The sequence below is a fragment of the Aulonocara sp. 'chitande type north' Nkhata Bay genome, linkage group LG1 (genome assembly GCF_057382095.1).
Source record: "Aulonocara sp. 'chitande type north' Nkhata Bay isolate Kocher_YH1m ecotype deep benthic linkage group LG1, A_spYH_male_GT1.1, whole genome shotgun sequence".
Taxonomy (NCBI): domain Eukaryota; kingdom Metazoa; phylum Chordata; class Actinopteri; order Cichliformes; family Cichlidae; genus Aulonocara; species Aulonocara sp. 'chitande type north' Nkhata Bay.
This window is the reverse complement of record NC_141344.1, coordinates 41,564,231-41,581,950: the sequence shown is the minus strand read 5'-3', so window position 1 is coordinate 41,581,950 and position 17,720 is coordinate 41,564,231. Positions and strand designations below refer to the sequence as shown.

The window sequence follows — 17,720 nt, the reverse complement described above, 5'->3', positions numbered from 1 at the left end:
TGGTGAGACTGATTCAGTCTCACCAGTGTTAGGGGATATAGTAAGATCCAGACCTCTGTCACACTGAATTTATCTGTTTTGTGTTTACTATTTGCTGTTACTGTCAGAACTAGAATTTCCTGTGATTTCTAGTGTAGGCAGTGTCGGTGTTTGGCTGCTGTTACTGGAGCAGAGATTTCAAATGGCTGTTAGCAAATATAGTATAAAATCTCGTTTTCTATCATAATTCAGTCTCATTGTGGAAAGAACCACAGTCTGTGACGGCACCTTTAACAATCAATGCCTATAACTCATCTGATTAATCAGGCCTATAAATTTGTTTGTCACAGAACCATAAACTGACAAAGTTCTGGCCTCTGACAATAAAGTATGAAGAAAAGTGATGCCATAAATAGCTTTTCTTTACCAGTGAACTTCATTAAACTGTAGTTAACAGATAAAGAGCCCTCAATAAAGGCATCTGATGTAGTCTGTAGTTGTGTTTTTGATGGATGACATTGATCTGCTGTCCTCAGCAGTACAAAGACTGTTTCTTCTCCTGCCATGCATGCCAGCTCAAAAAGAAACTTCCAGCCCTGCTAATGGGAATCACAAGGCTGCACTGCTTTGAATCCTCCTCCTAATCCTAATTTTTACTGAGTGGTCAGCAGGGCTGTCAAACCAGCACACTCTGTAATGTGCTGCTCTCCACCTGCCAACAACCACACCATTATATTTCTGCATGCATGTTCTGAGTAGGTTTTCATCACAAGGGCGGTTAGCATCAGGTCCAAACACCCATCTCGTGCTTGTTTTGGTCTGTAACATAATATAACAACTTTGCTGGATGCAAGCTGGCTCTTCAGGTTGCATGGTTGTTATAGGTTTTCTTGATGTTGTCTTTTCTTCTAGTTAACACCATATACAGGCTAACAGTCTTTGTCTAACTTACAGATTCACTAGTTCCAGTTCCACAGGTGGGATTACTCTAATTCTTGGTCACATGGGGATTTTCCAAGTCCTGTATTAACACGTTCCACTCAGTGCAGTATTTTTTTGTCTCGCTCAGCAGCTTCTGAGAGCTAACGGCTAACAGCATTGGATGCTCAGATGGCTTAGAAGCACATACTGGTTCACTTGATTGAATATATGATTTGGTCAGCTGGCAAGGTCTTCTAGATTTGTGTGAATAGAACCAAACTGGCATGCTACTTTATGGGCCATTGTAAGAGCACATAAACAGGATCTACTCCAGTTTGGAATTCTAGCTTAAAGACAGCTCTGTGGATGTCAGCAATTTCTATTTATCACACTGTTTGTTCCAGAAAAGGACTGCATCGAGGGCAGGAGGACGATATGTTTTCATAACTAAAATTGATTGCATCACTATTTGACAATCCTTGAGCTTTAAGATTAGAAGCAACAATGAGTTCTGCTGAGGCTTAGCCAGCAGACAGAAAAATGGAGGCCACTGAAACTCGGCCTTGTGAAGCATGGAGCTGACTTTGTGCTGAGTAGATTCTGTGAGTCTCCCTGTCTGAACAGTTGATTCCCAGCAGACTATATGTAGATTATGCAGGAGCTGCTGCTTCTGAGTTTCAGATATGAGTGACAGCTCGTTCAGCAGCTTTGAATACGGATGTGCATGTTTATTGGCATATCAATATTTGCTTTGACTTAATAGTGCTGTTGTGTAAACAGCAGTTCAAGCAGAGGGACTGTATACCTTGTGTATACTGTATACACTATTTATTTATTTATTTATTTTTTCTACCATAACACACCATTTTTGCCTTCCCTTTCAAAATAAATTCATCCATGACTGCCTAAGATTTGCTCTCCTTTCTCTTCCACCTGTGCAGACTTGAAGTGCACTAATGTTTTCCATATTCTTGCTCTCTCCTCGTGCTGCTTCCTTCAGTGGAAATGGTTGTCTCACCAAAACTACTGGTTCTTACAGTAGATCCTCAAACTTTATAGTTAAGTTGTTTTAAAATCCGAGGTGTCCTGCTTTTATTCTGTTATTTGCAAGGAGAGGTCTTTTAGGCACTAGTGGTCACAGCATAAACCTGTGACAGAAGTGTTAGACAGCTGGCTATTTTTTATTTCAGATATGTGTGATATATCCAGTAATTGTCAGATTGTTTAGACTCATTTCACAATGGTGATAACAGAAGGGCTGCAGACTGACACGGGCAGTAAAAGTAAACGAACATGGAGACAAACTGACTTCCACAGGGAAAGCACCACCACACCACATCAGACCAAAACTAAATAAGAAGCAAAAAAAACCCCAAAAGTACTTAAAGTAATTTGATGATTACTGCAGTTATGATGCTAGTGCAAAACAGCACGCTGGGTTTAATTGTCCTAACAGCCTTGTATGATGTATGATATGCATTTATATGATAAGTAAGCTCTAATAGTAGAATGGCTCATTTAAAACATAGAAAGAAATAACGCAGCACGGTGGTTAGCACTGTTGCCTCACAGCAAGAAGATCCTGAGTTCAATTCCACCATCAGGCCGGGGTCTTTCTGTGTGGAGTTTGCATGTTCTCCCCGTGTTTGCGTGGGTTCTCTCCGGGTACTCTGGCTTCCTCCCACCGTCCAAAGACATGCAGCTTGTGGGGATAGGTTAATTGGATAATCCAAATTGCCCATAGGTGTGAATGTGCGAGTGAATGTGAGTGCGAATGGTTGTCTGTCCCTGGGTGTTGGCCCTGCGACAGACTGGCGACCTGTCCAGGGTGTACCCCGCCTCTCGCCCTATGACAGCTGGGATAGGCTCCAGCGCCCCCCGCAGCCCTGAAAAGGAGAAGCGGAAGCGAATGGATGGATGGATGGAAGAAATAACGCAGTGTTACCACCAGTGTAGGACTAGAAGTCAACAAAACAACAAAAACAGCGTAATATTAAAACAGTTGCAACCATTAGTGCCAGCTCTACCTGTTAACACAAAACAAAGATTCTCCAAGGAAGTTGGGTAAATTGCCTTACCTGTTCACTTTAAATAATCCACTTGTGTTTTCTAATCTGGGTCGGTTAAATCAGTTCTTGCTGTATTTAAACAAAACCAAATATGTTTAAGTGCTTTCCCATTGATATTTATGTTGTCTTGTTATCTTCATGCTGAAGAAATGCTCAGAACGACTTTAGTAGACAAAAGTGCCAAGCTTTAACAAAATATCTTTAGTTGTTGGACGTCATGTTTTACCATTTTCTACTCTTATTAATTAAAGTCAGTCACTATTAATAATAGTCAGATCTGTAACACAATAATTAACTAGTATCAAAGTTATACAAATGTCTGTAAGGAAAGGTTTCCCACGACACTACTGGTCAGATGGAGAGTTAGATTTTTTTTTTTAATGCTTCCGTCCTCGTGATTTCACAGCTTCTGAGAGGGTGAAGCAGGAAAGACCTGCCCCACAGCAGAGCCTGCGTATTTAACCATCATATTTTGACACACTGATGAGACCCCTAAACACAGAGTGAAAATGTGGATTTTAAAATTCAGATTTGTTTCTGTAATGGTGGCATTGTTTAGGGCGAGGAGTATATTTATGGGCTTGATGTGTGCATATTAGAAGGATTTGTCGTCTTTAGCTTTTCCTACAGCCATAACCCAGTTCCTGTTTATCTGGCTTCCTTGGGCGGTGCTCACTAAATGCTAGCTGCTTGGACCTTCACAACTCCACAAATATGCTGCTGCCCACCACACATCTATAATTACATTCAACAATAAAAAAAAAAAAAAAAAAGACCAATATTGGTTCGTCCGTTGCTTTTCTGGGCGGTTCTCATTTAGCCTTTTGTCTCGATGTAACATAGCTGTGGATCCGCCCATGTTCCCTTCTGTGAAGCAGCTGTCATCTGCTGCCTTCTTATTAGACTAACTGCTGTGGGCCTGAAGTGACAGGAAGGCCTTACTCGTATCATAATTAATCAGACTGGAAAAACCTCAGTCTGCCACTGCAGGTCATTTTGGCAAACACTACAGTGTCATAGCTACTTTGCTGGCAAAAAAGAAGACAAAGACACTAGGTGGGGGCAGCTATGAAGAGGATGAACTCTAGAAGATGACATACCTGTGGAGGTATGGAGATGTTTAGGAGAGAGCAGTTGACTTCTTGACCAGATTATTTAATAACTCAATTTTGGAAAGTAATCTCTGAGAAATGGAAAAGACGTGTACTGGTACCAATGTTCAAGAACAAAGGTGAACAGCTCAACAAGTACCATTAGAAATATTTTCATATGTAAAAGTAAGTATAGCAAAACAAGTGAAGATAATGAAAAATATCCATTCTATTGACTGAGTCTGGAATAAAGACTGAGTCATTTTGCAAGTGCCGTTATGGCATGGTTGGTAGTCTGATACAACACGCCAACTGTACTTATATATTATACAAATTTTTGCTCAATGTAGCATAAATATGAGATATTCATATTCAGGCACTGCCTGAAGTGGGACAATGGACCAAAAGAGTATGTGATCTCTGAAGCTAAAATTTCACAGCAGTTAACTCTGGGCCATCATTTTTTCAGGCAAGTCTGATATTGTGAGCAGCAGTATGTATTCATGCCAAGAAAAAGGCGCTTGCTTTTAACGCCAGAGGAGGAACCAACGGTCATCTGGCAGAGAACATGTCTCTGCTGGTTCAGAGTCCAGTGGCTGTGTGCTTTATTCCGCTGCATCTCATGATCTGCATTGTGCTTGGTGAAGTAAGGCTAGAATGCAGTTGCCCAGCTGGTAGTGGTGTAACTGTGTGGGAGACAGTTTCTTGGCGCAGTTTGCTGGGCCTGTCCTTGCCTTTAGGCCTATAGTGTACCAGTCTCTGGATGGATACTTTCAGCAGGATAGCACAACCTGTCACAAAGGTCAAATCACCTCGAGTTGGATTATTAAAGTTCACTGTACTCAAATAGTGCCCAAATCTCAATTCAATGAGGTGCCTTGGGGAAATGGTGGAAAGAGGGATTCCTGCATCATGAATATGAAGCTGACAAATGTGTAGCATTTCATAGCACATAGCTCTGCAACAGAGCTGATGACCACGCCCATATAGAGCTGATGACCACGCCCACATAGAGCTGATGGTCACGCCCATATAGAGCTGATGACCACGCCCATATGTAGCTGTGGACAGTTGCCTAAACTTCTCTGCCTCAAAGCCACAATCTTGCCCTAGCACAGTAAAAGACAACATTAGCAGTGGTATTGTAACTGATGAACAAATACAGGAAAATAAGTATGCTGCAGTGATTTTGACTCATCCTATCAGGGTTAGATTGAAGCTGTGAGGGAGTAGTGGGGAATGTCTTGGATTATTTTTCTGTTCTACATTTCGGTCCTATCACAGCTCAGTAGTGATATATTCAATATAACACGAGCTCCATAGTTAGCTGGAACCAAAGTGATGGGAAAGATGCACACGTTATGTAGCACCAAAGCACAACAGCAGCTGCCTCAAGGAGCTTTATATTGTAAGGCAAAGACCCTCCAGCGTGTACACTGAGTCTATCTTTGAAAGTACACCAATATTTTGGCAGAAGATGAGCAATTCTGTAGTTCTGCTTTTGCTTGGAAGCGTGTTGTTGTGTAGTCCTCTCTCATAGTTTATCTACATGTAAAGTGCTGAATGTACTCTATACCTCCAAGATGGTTCTGTTTATTATTACAGTACAGAGAGTGCACCATGCACACACATCCTCAGAGATGGAGCTCTAGTGTTCATGTGTAATAAAGAAAAACAACATTAATGAATGCCATTATTGTCTGATCACGACTGTACTCAAAGATGTGTTACTGTTTAGTCAAGACTAAAGCAAATGAAGCACATTTATAGTAGGAATCAGCTTTTCAAGGTGACTGTGCACAACTGTGAGCAAGATCAGCTCACATAAAGTACAGCAAGCGTATGTGTTGTCAGAAATGCTTGGATTGTCTTATAATTGTGATAGTACCATTTGAGTGCAGGCTTACTTGTGGTTCCTACGATATTTAAAATTAGATTTGCGAGACAGACGCCCTCCACTTTTAAGATTGGCTTAAAACGTTACTATACTGCCACAGGTCTAGGCTCCTGGGGATTCCCATGATGCACTGGGTGTTTCTTCTTCACTCACTGTCTATTCATACACACGTTGCACTTAATCATTACTTATTATTTATCTCTGGCTGTCTTCAACATTGTGTCTTTTGTTCTGTCTTGCTCTTATCACCCCAATCAGTCATGGCCGTTGGCTGCCGCTCCCTGAGCCTGGATCTGCCAGAGGTTTCTTCAAAGGAAGCTTTTACTTCCCACTGTGTGAAATTTGGTTCAGCTTTTGTTATTATTTACTTTATGAAGTTAGTTTTTGTCATGGTCTTAACCCCTTAATCTTCTCTGTATTATCTTTCATACATACAGATAATGTTACATTATCAGTGTTTTTCCCTCCCTTGAAAAACCAAAACAACTTGCACAATATATTTTTAAGCAGGGGGGGCAGATGTAGGAAATATGAATCTTGACTTTTATTTTTAATTTGTCACTACAGTTAAATAAACACTGCGTTTTCAAAAATTTTCTGACAAGTATTTGTTTCAGGCTTTAAAGGGTTAAGTCTCTATTTTTCACATAATAGCTCGTATCTCCCATCTCGCCTGGGTAGGCTGAACTGAAGAAGACATCTGGATAGTGGACTGAGGGAACAAAGAGCCTTTTCTGTTTTCTGTCACCCATCCAATCCTCAGATGACACACAAACGAAGGGGTCTGTTCAAATTTCACTTTAGGCCTCTTACTATGCTGGAGTAGTGTAGTCCGTGGCAGTGATAATGGTACTAATCAAGGCGATCCTAGTGTTGCAATGCACCACACAAAGGCTAAGTTACACCATTCTGCCCTTTCTGTGTAGTTGGATTAGTTTTTGAACGCCATCTTGTGCAAGTACAGAACATGGCATAATCGGGTTGGTTGGTTGTGGCTTAAATTAGACTTAAATTAGTTTATGTGACTGACTGACTGGTAACAAAACTAATAACTCAGGGGAAAGTCCGTCTAAAGGGTAAGTTTTGTGCTGCCCGTGGCAGCAACAATGAGTTTTATGTTAAGGAACCAAGGATATGCTGTCCGCTTTCACTCTCTCTTAAGCAGTAAGTCTTTCTTTATTATTTGGCTATTGGCATGGAAATGGGAAAGCCAGCTGCTAGCCGTAAAGTTTGGGGTTTTAAAGCACTTTATGAATGGGGACAGTGTGGAGGAGAGTCAGTTTGAGTCAGGTGACCGGTGGTTCACCGGACCAACGAGCTGGAGTCAGAAACTCCCATGTTTTGTCATCTGACCCTTTCAACCAATCACTAATAGAAGACCCTTGCAAGTCATCAAGATTTTAATATTAAAATAAAACAATAAAAAACTAACCGCTTAACTTAAGTTTCCTAAAAGAGAAAGCCACTATTTTTTTTTTTTTTTTTTTTTTTTTTTTTTTTAGTAGTTTCAAGATCGTGTTTCCCACAGGCGTTAGAATATAGTTCTTTCAGTAGTGGGGACCCATTGGGTCATCCTTTGCTTTTCTAGGAGGTTCTCATTTAGCCTTTTGTGTTGATGTTACAGAACTGTGGATCCATGAGCATGTGTGCGGACTCCCAGTCTTTGGTAAATTTAATAAAAAAATTAGGTACTTGTGACAATAAAGAACAGAGCAATAATCATCTGCCTCTTTAGTGAGTTCCTCATCTCATAGATTAGCTCCACTGTCCTAAACTGCAGCTAATAACGGTAGTCCTTCTTCTGCTCTGTAGCCTTGATGAGCTTAGCACAGAGACACATGATTTAATTCTCCACCTGCTGTGGGGTTTGGTTAGCGTGACCCTCTGGTTCAAAGCTGATCTCCAGGACAAAACAAAGACTACTGTCCCCAGTTTCAGTTCAGACCAAGTGAATTTGGTCTTCATTAGGCTACTTGACAAGAGACTGTCTGCTTAAATAGCTGAAAGATATCAAGGGCTGCTGCAAGAGTGTCGCAATAGAAGACGAGTCATTAGCTGGTTAGCAGTGATACACGTTCTATTGTTATCTACTGGATCTGAATGTGTGATGGTGTTTGTGATAATATAGTAATAAGGTTACATTATATCTACAAGTTTTTATGATACAAATTTAGGCAGTCACATTACCTAATGATGGTCGAAATGTCCTGATATGGTAGCTCTATGCCAGCATATCAGGATGTGTACAAACCTGTAAATACTGTCTCTTGAGGCAACTGTTGTTGTGATTTGGCACAATATAAATAAAAATGGGAATTGAAATACTGGAGTGTAGCGTAAAATTCCCAGTCCAGACCCAAAGAGTTGCTGTCGGTTTTCCTTTGTGCTGCCTTCAGCTCATGTAGAATTGTATTAGCGCATTGAAGGCTCAAGTGATGCAAGCAGACTATAACTTGAGTAGAGGAAACTGGTAATAATTCAGCTGCCTTTTTTAAGTGTCAGTTAATCAATTAAATGTTTTTGGTTTTTTTATTGTGGCTTGTGCAGTGATATCCAGCTGGCAATGCTGTAAACAAATTAGTCAGAGCATCAAAGACAGCCTTAATCTGTAACTGAACAACATAAAGACTTGATTGGTAGACTGGGTATAGTTGCTGAACTGGACCAATCTAAGCATTAAAGATCAAATGATGGTAAGAGATTCGTATGGTTGTGCTGCAGTGAACCAACATAAATGTGTCTGTACCTGTGATGCCCTATGGGCATCTCTCTCAAAGGAAAAACAGTATGCTGAATCATACTGCTGCTATGTGTTGGCAGAATACTTCAGGAAAGATAAACATTTGTCAGTATGTCATTTTTTCCATTTAGAATGAGGTCTTTTCCTATTAGCAGTTTGTAGCTCCATTCATCACATTTTGGATCATGTTCTTACATATGGCATAGAAACTGAACGTGTAACAGTATTCCCTGAAAACCCGCCCTGGTCTGATCATTTCTTAATAACATTTGCACTTACAATAATGAATTACAAAGCAGTGGGTAATCCATTTCATTACAGTAGATGTCTCTCTGAAAGCGCTTTAGCTAACTTTAATTCATCCGCTGTTATCTTTCTTAATGTCCCACCACAGTGGATTCCTCTCCCACTCAGATCAGTTATCGTAATAGTATTACATCTGTACAGCCTAAGACTGGATACTGTGGCTTATCTGAAAACGAAGCCTCAATCAGTTTTATTTATATAGCGCCAAATCACAACAACAGTCGCCTCAAGGCGCTTTATAATGTAATATTCAAAAGATCTTCATTTCATCTTACTACATATATTTCTCTTTAGCACTGTAGACAGTCTGACAAGAAGTCAGAGCCCTGTTCCACCAAGCATTGCTTTAATCTTAACTAGTAATAACGTGTTTATTGTCTTTTCAAATTAAATTTTAACCAATAGAGAAAAAAGTATTCACAACCATCTCACAGAAGGTATCATTACATACAGCCACTTCTAATACCATTGACTCATTTCTCCAACTGATCTTTCTGAGTTAACTTCAGTAATTACTTATTTCAAAACCATCAACGTGTCTTTTAGACCCCATTCCTAAAAGGCTGCGCAAAGAAGTCCTTTCATTAATTAATGCTTAAACCAGCAGTTTAAATTCAGTTCAATTCAGTTTATACAGCGCAAAATCACAACAACAGTTACCTCAAGGTGCTTTATATTGTAAGGTAGACCCTACTATAATAGATACAGGGAAAAACCCAACAATCATATGACCCCCTACGAGCAAGCGCTTTGTCGACAGTGGGAAGGAAACAAAGAAAGAAAGACCCAATGCATCATGGGAATCCCCCAGCAGCCTATGCCTATTGCATAACTAAGTGAGGATTTGGGATCACCTGGTCCAGCCCTAACTATATGCTTTAGCAAAAAGGAAAGTTTGAAGCCTAATCTTAAAAGTAGAGATAGTATCTGTCTGGCCAAGGTAATGCTGTCCAGACTAAGAATCTGGTTAGACACCATATTTCTAAGATTTTTAGGGCCGAGTACAATAACCTCAGTTGGATCTGAATTTAGAAGCAGAAAATTAGAGGTCAACCAGGTCTTCATATCTTTATGGGTATATGAAGTTGTCATCTGCATAGCAGTGTAAATGTATGCTATGTCTTCTAATGATGCTGCCTAAGGGAAGCATGTATAATGTAAACAGAATTGGTCCTAGCACTGAACCCTGTGGAACTCCATAATTAACTTCAGTGTGTGAAGAGGACTCTCCATTTACATGCACAAACTGGAGTCTATTAGATAGATATGATACAAACCACTGCAGCACAGTACCTGTAATACCTACAGCATGTTCTAATCGCTCTAATAGGATATTATGGTCGACAGTATCGAACGCTGCACTGAGGTCTAGCAGGACAAGCACAGAGATGAGTCCACTGTCAGAGGCCATAAGAAGATCATTTGTAACCTTCACTAAAGCTGTTTCTGTGCTGTGATGAGCTCTGAAACCTGACTGAAACTCTTCAATAAGCCTCTGCAGATGATCTGTTAGCTGTTTGACAACTACTCTTTCAAGGATGTTTGATATAAAGGAAGGTTGGAGATTGGCCTATAATTAGCTAAGACTGCTGGGTCTAGAGATGCTTTTTGAGTAAAGGTTTAACTACAGCCAGCTTGAAGGCCTGTGGTACATAGCCGATCATTAGAGATAGGTTGATCATATTTAAGATCGAAGAATTAATTAATGGCAGGACTTCTTTGAGCAGTTTTGTAGGAATGGGGTCTAAAAGACACGTTGATGGTTTGGAGGAAGTAATTATTGAAGTTAATTCAGAAAGATCAATTGGAGAGAAAGAGTAACTTAACATCAATGGTACTGGTTTAAACTTTATTTGTGAAGAAGTTCATGAAGTCATTACTAGTTAACGTTAAAGGGATTGTTGGCTCAAAAGACCTCTGTTTGTCAGCCTGGCTACAGTGCTGAAGAGAAACCTGGGGTTGTTCTTATTTTCTTCAATCAGTGATGAATAGTAAGATGTTCTGGCTTTGCAGAGGACTTTCTTATAAAGCAGCAAACTATTTCTCCAGGCTAAATGATGATCTTGTAAATTTGTGACACGCCATTTCCTCTCCAGCTTACAAGTTACTGCTTTAAGTTAATCGTTTAAGAGTTACTCCAAAGTACTTCTGATTTGAGGCTCTCTTTTTCACATTAGCTACAATTTCCAGACTCATGTAATGAATAGGTGAGATTATTAAGAAGATAATCGACCTCTGTTGGAATAGCGCTCAGGCTGCTGTTCTGCTCTGTGTTGGTGCTACAGTTTGCAGGTTCGGTGGCTAATCATCTAGTGTCTAAACGCAGTCACTGGAACACCACCTTCCATCACACATGTCAATACCAGAGCTATTGTGTTGCCGTCTTTGGTGCGGGAGGATTTTTTCCCCCGAGTTGAAAAATTTGTTTAGACAGATCAACCCTGCATACAAGAGAGCCAATTACAGCAGCATAATGCTGTCTCCAATTAGATTCGCAAAGTGCACTCTGAGGCAGGCACTGCTTATTGTCCTGCAGATTAAACCCAGCCGGAATGGCAAGCATACTGGCCCTCTGGCCTCACCGCCTGCTGTGAGCCTCAGGCCTCTTTTTTCCTTTGCTTGCAAGTCAAGCTGTAATGCATGAACCCTGTTGAGCTCATTGCAATCATGAACTGTCAGCTAAAAATTTCAGGTGAATCTTCAGACATGTTTTAGATTTGTGATATCTAGCACACTGCTGTTTAGAGGTGAGATTAAATATCCTTTTCTAAAAATAACTCGTAATAATTAAATTAAATCCATAAAAAATAATGTTTGGGTTACTGGGGGTGCACTGAAATCCAGTCATGAGACCTTTAAGGTGATAATTTAACCATTTAACCATCATCAATTCCTTCTTTGATTGGTTACACCATTGTCCAGTGGTATAATCCTAATATACTGCATAACATCATTATGATACCATATCATTCTCAAACTTGTGCTGTTTAGTTGTGTTTTACAGTGAATTTTCAGCTAAACAAGGATCTGGCTAGATTGTCTTGATTTCTAAATATCAAACCATAATAGCACAAGAAATACTGACGAACTGACCCTACTGCTGACCCTACTGCTGACCCTACTGCTGACCCTACACTGCTAACCCTAACAGGCCATGAAAGCCTATAATTGTTTGGGCTGTTTTGTTTGTTTTCTGCCCATATTTGTCTTGTGCATATTTGATGATATTAGATTTTTTTAGCTTTTATAACAGCGCTGGTAGCGCAGCAACCTTTCTTCCTTCATTCATTTCAAAGGTGCTCCACTCAACTCGGACACCCTGTTTTTAATAAGCAGTCTCTTTTTGCGCCCAGCCAAATATAGCGGACTGTTAATGTAGCACTTTTCTCCTTATGAAAATAAAAAAAAAATGATTGACTGACCAATGAGAATTCAGTTGGATTCGAGGGAAATATGGCCCCTGAGACTAAAGTCCTTATTTACATACCTAGAGTCAAACACAGACTTGCAGTGTCTGAGGATTCAGTAAAAAAGCACAAATCTTTGCTGCCTCATCCCAGGGTTGTGTCTAACATAATAGATTCAGTGTAAGAGATGAGACCTTGGAACAGCCGCTGTGTATGTAATGAGTAAGAACAGTCACTAGAACAGCTGGGCCTAAAATGAGGCATACAAGGTTTCAGCTTGCAGCAATTACTTGTGACTTCTTCTTGGCTTGGCGTTGCAAAAGAACTGTTTATGTTGATTAGCTAGACAGGATGTTGTGATGTTAATGACTGTGAAGAAATTGCAATAATGAGTTTTAAGTAAGAAGTGAGTTGGTGTTAATAATGGTGAAGCAATAGAGGGAGGGGCATGAAAACATTGCGGCTGTCAGCCAATGATTATCTGATCTTCCAACATCAGCGTCAACTAGACTCAAACTTACAATCCCAAGTTGCAAAAATGCTGTGCAAAAATTAAAATATATTTTTAAAAAAGTTAAAAAAAACATTTTTTTACTCACTCTACACCCACCAAAATATACAAAGATGTAGTGCAACTTGTCAGGATGCTCAAAGTTTTTAAAGCACATCAATATGACTGATTTTGTGAGACGAGGGCCATTCTCACAGGTACGCAGAGAGAAAGCTGGTTTTCTCATGTCATGCCTCCCTCATATGAATATCATTTGTGGATTGGTTGGCCTGTGTCTGCCCATAGTCCTGATCTCAACTCTAAAGTAGCTCTTTTTTTTTTTTAAACTGGCTAATGTATGTTTTATCAGTTAGTGTGGTGTTTGATCGAGTAGCTTAGTGGGTAAATTGCTGACCTTTTACCGCTGCTGTGCTGAAGGTTGTGGGTTCAAGTACAGCAATGGACACTTTTCTGTTTCACAAAACAAAAATACCACTTTTATTCCTCACTTTAGTAAAGCTTGCTCTAAACCTGTCTCTATAGAACTCATCTGATACACCAAGAAGAGACTTGGTGCTGCTATTAAATTCATAATAACCTTTTTTGAACGTTTAAACATTAAGTAAAGCAACATGTACTTTACCATATGTGCACAGATTCTGCTTTCAGATGTGCATAGTCATCTCAAAAGGCTGATTCATGCTAGTTAAAACCATGCTAAGTTGTGGCTATTATGCCATTGTGCTATGGCCAGCAACATGCCTGTTAGTACATACATTCAGCAAAATAATAATATGTCAACATAAAGTACTGATATCAGTTAACAAGGGTGTTGATCCCAACTTTTTTGGAATTGGGGTTATACTTTGCAATCACAGGTCAAATAAATATCAAATCTGATCTGTAATCAGAAATCCTGTCAGACAAATCTGCTGCAAGTCTTTTCAGTTTCTACTTGTTGCTGCACATGCGTTCACATGGTTAAACATTTAAAGGTTGAAGATGTCTCCTTTCCACTTTACTTCCAATTATGAAGAAGTTCCAGCGTGTTTTGATGGGCTGGTTTCCCTCTTGGGTGCACTGAAATGTAGGTTAAAGTAAACAGAAAGTCAGACCCTTGCCCTTCCTGTGATCATATTTAGCTGTAGGTTTCATTTTGCTCTGACTGCTCCTGTCCAGTTTTCAGTATAGCCTGTCCAGAGTTGTCTTCTCAAAATAGACTTACAGACTGCAGCCGTTCTGATACTACCTTCATTGCAAGACAGCGTCACAAGCGCCGCCTTCTTTAACGGCTCAAAAACAGCGACTCCAGTATTTACACTGTGAAGCTCGTGCCATTCGAGGAGCCGGAGGTTTCTAAAGCAGGCCTAAAAAATATTCTAACACTCGTATTTTCACCAGTGTGCAGTATACTCCTTAACACATGGAGATCTCATCAGCAAAATACTATACAATAACTGCCAGTGTTCAAAGTAAGCACTTAAATAGAAATAAACACATGTATATTGGCTATTCAGATATTAGCATTATCATGAGTTTATTTAATCAGTGCCAACTGGTTTTAAAGCAATGATGTCCTGTCTCCACAGATGCAGCAGCTCTTCTATGAGAATTATGAACCAAACAAGAAAGGCTACATACGAGATCTCCACAACAGCAAGATTCATCGAGCCATCACACTTCACCCCAACAAGAACCCTCCCTACCAGTATCGCCTTCACAGCTACATGCTCAGCCGCAAGATCGCAGACTTGCGCCACCACACCATTCAGCTGCACAGGGAGATTGTCCAGATGGGGCGCTACGGAGCATTCGAGCCTGACCGAGAGGACCTCCAGCTCGGCATGCCCCCTTCGTTCATGCGCTTCCACCCCCATCAACGAGAGGAAGTTCTGGAGTGGGAGTTTCTGACGGGAAAGTACCTGTTCTCGTCGTCTGACAGTCAGCCACCCCGCCGTGGCATGGATTCCTCTCAAAGGCAGGCCCTGGATGACATCATCATGCAAGTGATGGAGATGATCAACGCCAATGCCAAAACACGTGGTCGTGTTATTGATTTCAAAGAAATTCAGTATGGCTACAGGAGGGTCAATCCCTTGTACGGGGCAGAATATGTTCTGGATCTGCTGCTGTTGTACAAGAAGCACAAGGGAAAGACCATGACAGTTCCTGTAAGGAGGCACGCCTACCTGCAGCAGACCTTTAGTAAGATCCAATTCAGAGAGGAGGAGGAGATGGATGCCCGAGGTCTGGCCAGCCACATCAACAAGGAATCGGACTCCCTCTCATTTCTGTCCAACTCGCTCAAGATGCTGGTGCCCTTCAAGCTGGCTACCTCAGGTCAGGATCAGAGGGAGCCCAAGGAAAAGAAGGTTAACATCCTGGTACCTCTGTCAGGCCGCTATGACATCTTTGTGCGCTTCATGGCTAACTTTGAACGAGTATGTCTGATCCCCAACCAAAATGTTAAACTACTGATCCTGCTCTTTAGCACAGATAACAATACTGAGCGGGTGAAGCAGGTGGAACTTATGAGGGAGTATCACATGAAGTATCCTCGAGCAGAGATGGAGATAAAGCCTGTCCCCGGTTCCTTCTCCAGGGCGTTGGCTCTGGAAGTTGGTTCTTTACACTTCTCTAATGATTCCCTGCTTTTCTACTGTGATGTGGATCTGCTTTTCTCCAGTGAATTCCTCAAAAGATGTCGGACTAACGCTGTCCTGGGGGAGCAGACGTACTTCCCCATCATCTTCAGTCAGTATGACCCTAAAGTAGTATATGCTGGGAAGGTCCCCAGCAACAACCACTACGTCTTCACCTCTAAAACAGGCCTGTGGAGGAACTACGGATTTGGGATTGTCTGTGTATACAAGAGAGACCTGGTTCGAGCTGGAGGCTTCGACACTTCCATACAGGGCTGGGGATTAGAGGATGTAGATCTTTATAATAAATTCGTCCAGTCAGGGATCAAGTTGTTTAGAAGCACAGACACAGGAATAGTTCACGTTCATCATCTAGTCACATGTGACCCCCACCTGGATGTGAAGCAATACAAGATGTGCCTGGGCTCCAGAGCTTCCTCGCATGGCTCCACCCAGCAGTTGGCTGAGCTCTGGCTTGAGAAGAACAACCACGGCTTCAGGAGGCTGGCCAGCAACAATGGGTCAGTTAGGACAGCGTAAGAAGTGCTGGGTTGTCATTAATTGAACTCACTTTCCCTTCTTAGTAGTAGTTTCACTGCTTAATTTATTTTTTAATGAAATTAAATAATTCACATTGATATATTTTTAAAATATCTTTCTTTTTTTAAAGAAACATCCTAATGAGCAGCTCCCAGAAGTAGTCCGGGCAGTCTGTTCTCTTTCCTGATTATTGCCGGGGCTCCTTTTGCGCATACGTTACCTGTCAGGCTACTAGTTAATTTGGTTATTAATGTTCGCCTCAGTAAAGTCTTTCAATGTTATATGTGGCGTGTGTGTTCAAAGCAGACTGGTGTCCCTGTCCTCTCAGACCAGCAGGGCTCAGAACTACATTCAGTTGCTGGTTGTGTGTGTTTACAAATGAATGAAACTCCAATCAGAGCTCAGTGACTGCCAGGGCCACTTCTTTGGAAAGCAAATTTAGGTGGTTTTCTTTTACATTTACTCTTATGGTTTTGGTGATATGACTTAACACTGTTTGTTTCTTTTTTATATATATATATATTTTGTATTGTTAATTTCTGTAGACCCAACTGCTGAATCTGCAATTCATTATTTTCTATCTAATTTATTGAATTTGCAGGCTCCATTTTCTACAATCTGCTGAAATGTGTATGTGGGACAGTTGTACAGCCCTGTCAGTTGTGGTGTAGTTTTCTTTTCCTTAAGCTCTCTCACCAAAGAGTTTGCACAGTCTGCTTTTACATTTCATGGTGTGTGTGTGTGTCTGTGCGTGTGTGCGTGTGTGCGTGTGCGTGTGTGCGTGTGCGTGTGTGTGTGTGCGTGTGTGTGTGTGCGTGCGTGTGTTTGCGTGCGTGCGTGTGTGTGTGTGTGTGTGTGTGGTGTTTTGCAGGCATGAACATGAAGCTAGCTCCATAGTGGAGGATACACAAATATCACAGATCTTCTAAATGGGTGCAAATCTGGCTTCCACTTCAAGCTTGATTAGCAGCAGCACTTTGATTGCTCGCATATGGTTTTCTCTTTTTTCCAAATCAATTCCTCTTATGTTGACATGAGAGGCGTGTCATTCCTGTCTAGTTTTACAGGTTTGATGGTAAATCATTTCCTCTTTTCATGCCTCTGCCTGTGAACTTCCACTGTAGGGCTCTGTTGGCTTTATGCTCTTGTTGCAGCATTACAACATGATTTATAACACTGATCACACAAGCAGTTACTGTGCTGTCATCATGGTTTGATTTTCTTTAAAAAAAATGTTTTATTGCTTTCTAAATGGACATGGTTTTCTATTTAAAAAGAAATAAAATTGGGGGAGAGTAAATGCATTGTGTCATATTTTTCTGTCTCAAGCAACAATCCCTCATGCTTATAGTTTCCCTGTACCAGCTCACGTACTCTGTGTGTCACACCACACATTCTTCTCTTCCTCCCTTCTGGTTTATGTGTTGTAGAGTCTTCATCTTATATAATAAAGCTCTTTGAACAGGCATGTAATTAAATGTAAAAAAAAAAACAAGACATAACAACCACGGATTATCAGAAACTGAGGATGTGAGGCCTGTTGTTAATCCATCTTTTGAGGCGTTCCTGCCCTGGCATTGATTACTAGTCCATAAAAAGAATCATTTCACAACAGGCTCAAACTTCAAAGTCGTAGTA

At 40.8% G+C, this 17,720-nt stretch overlaps 1 protein-coding gene across 1 annotated transcript in view; it reads left to right on the top strand.

Moving 5' to 3' along the window:
- The window catches only part of chsy1 (chondroitin sulfate synthase 1), a 30,611-nt gene extending 13,214 nt beyond the window's left edge, over nucleotides 1–17,397 (top strand). The window contains exon 3 of the mRNA XM_086296718.1: nucleotides 14,490–17,397. Within this exon, the coding sequence (XP_086152844.1) occupies nucleotides 14,490–16,082 (1,593 nt within the window). The 3' untranslated portion in view covers nucleotides 16,083–17,397. The remainder of the gene's footprint in view (nucleotides 1–14,489) is intronic.
- Nucleotides 17,398–17,720: the final 323 nt, after the last annotated feature.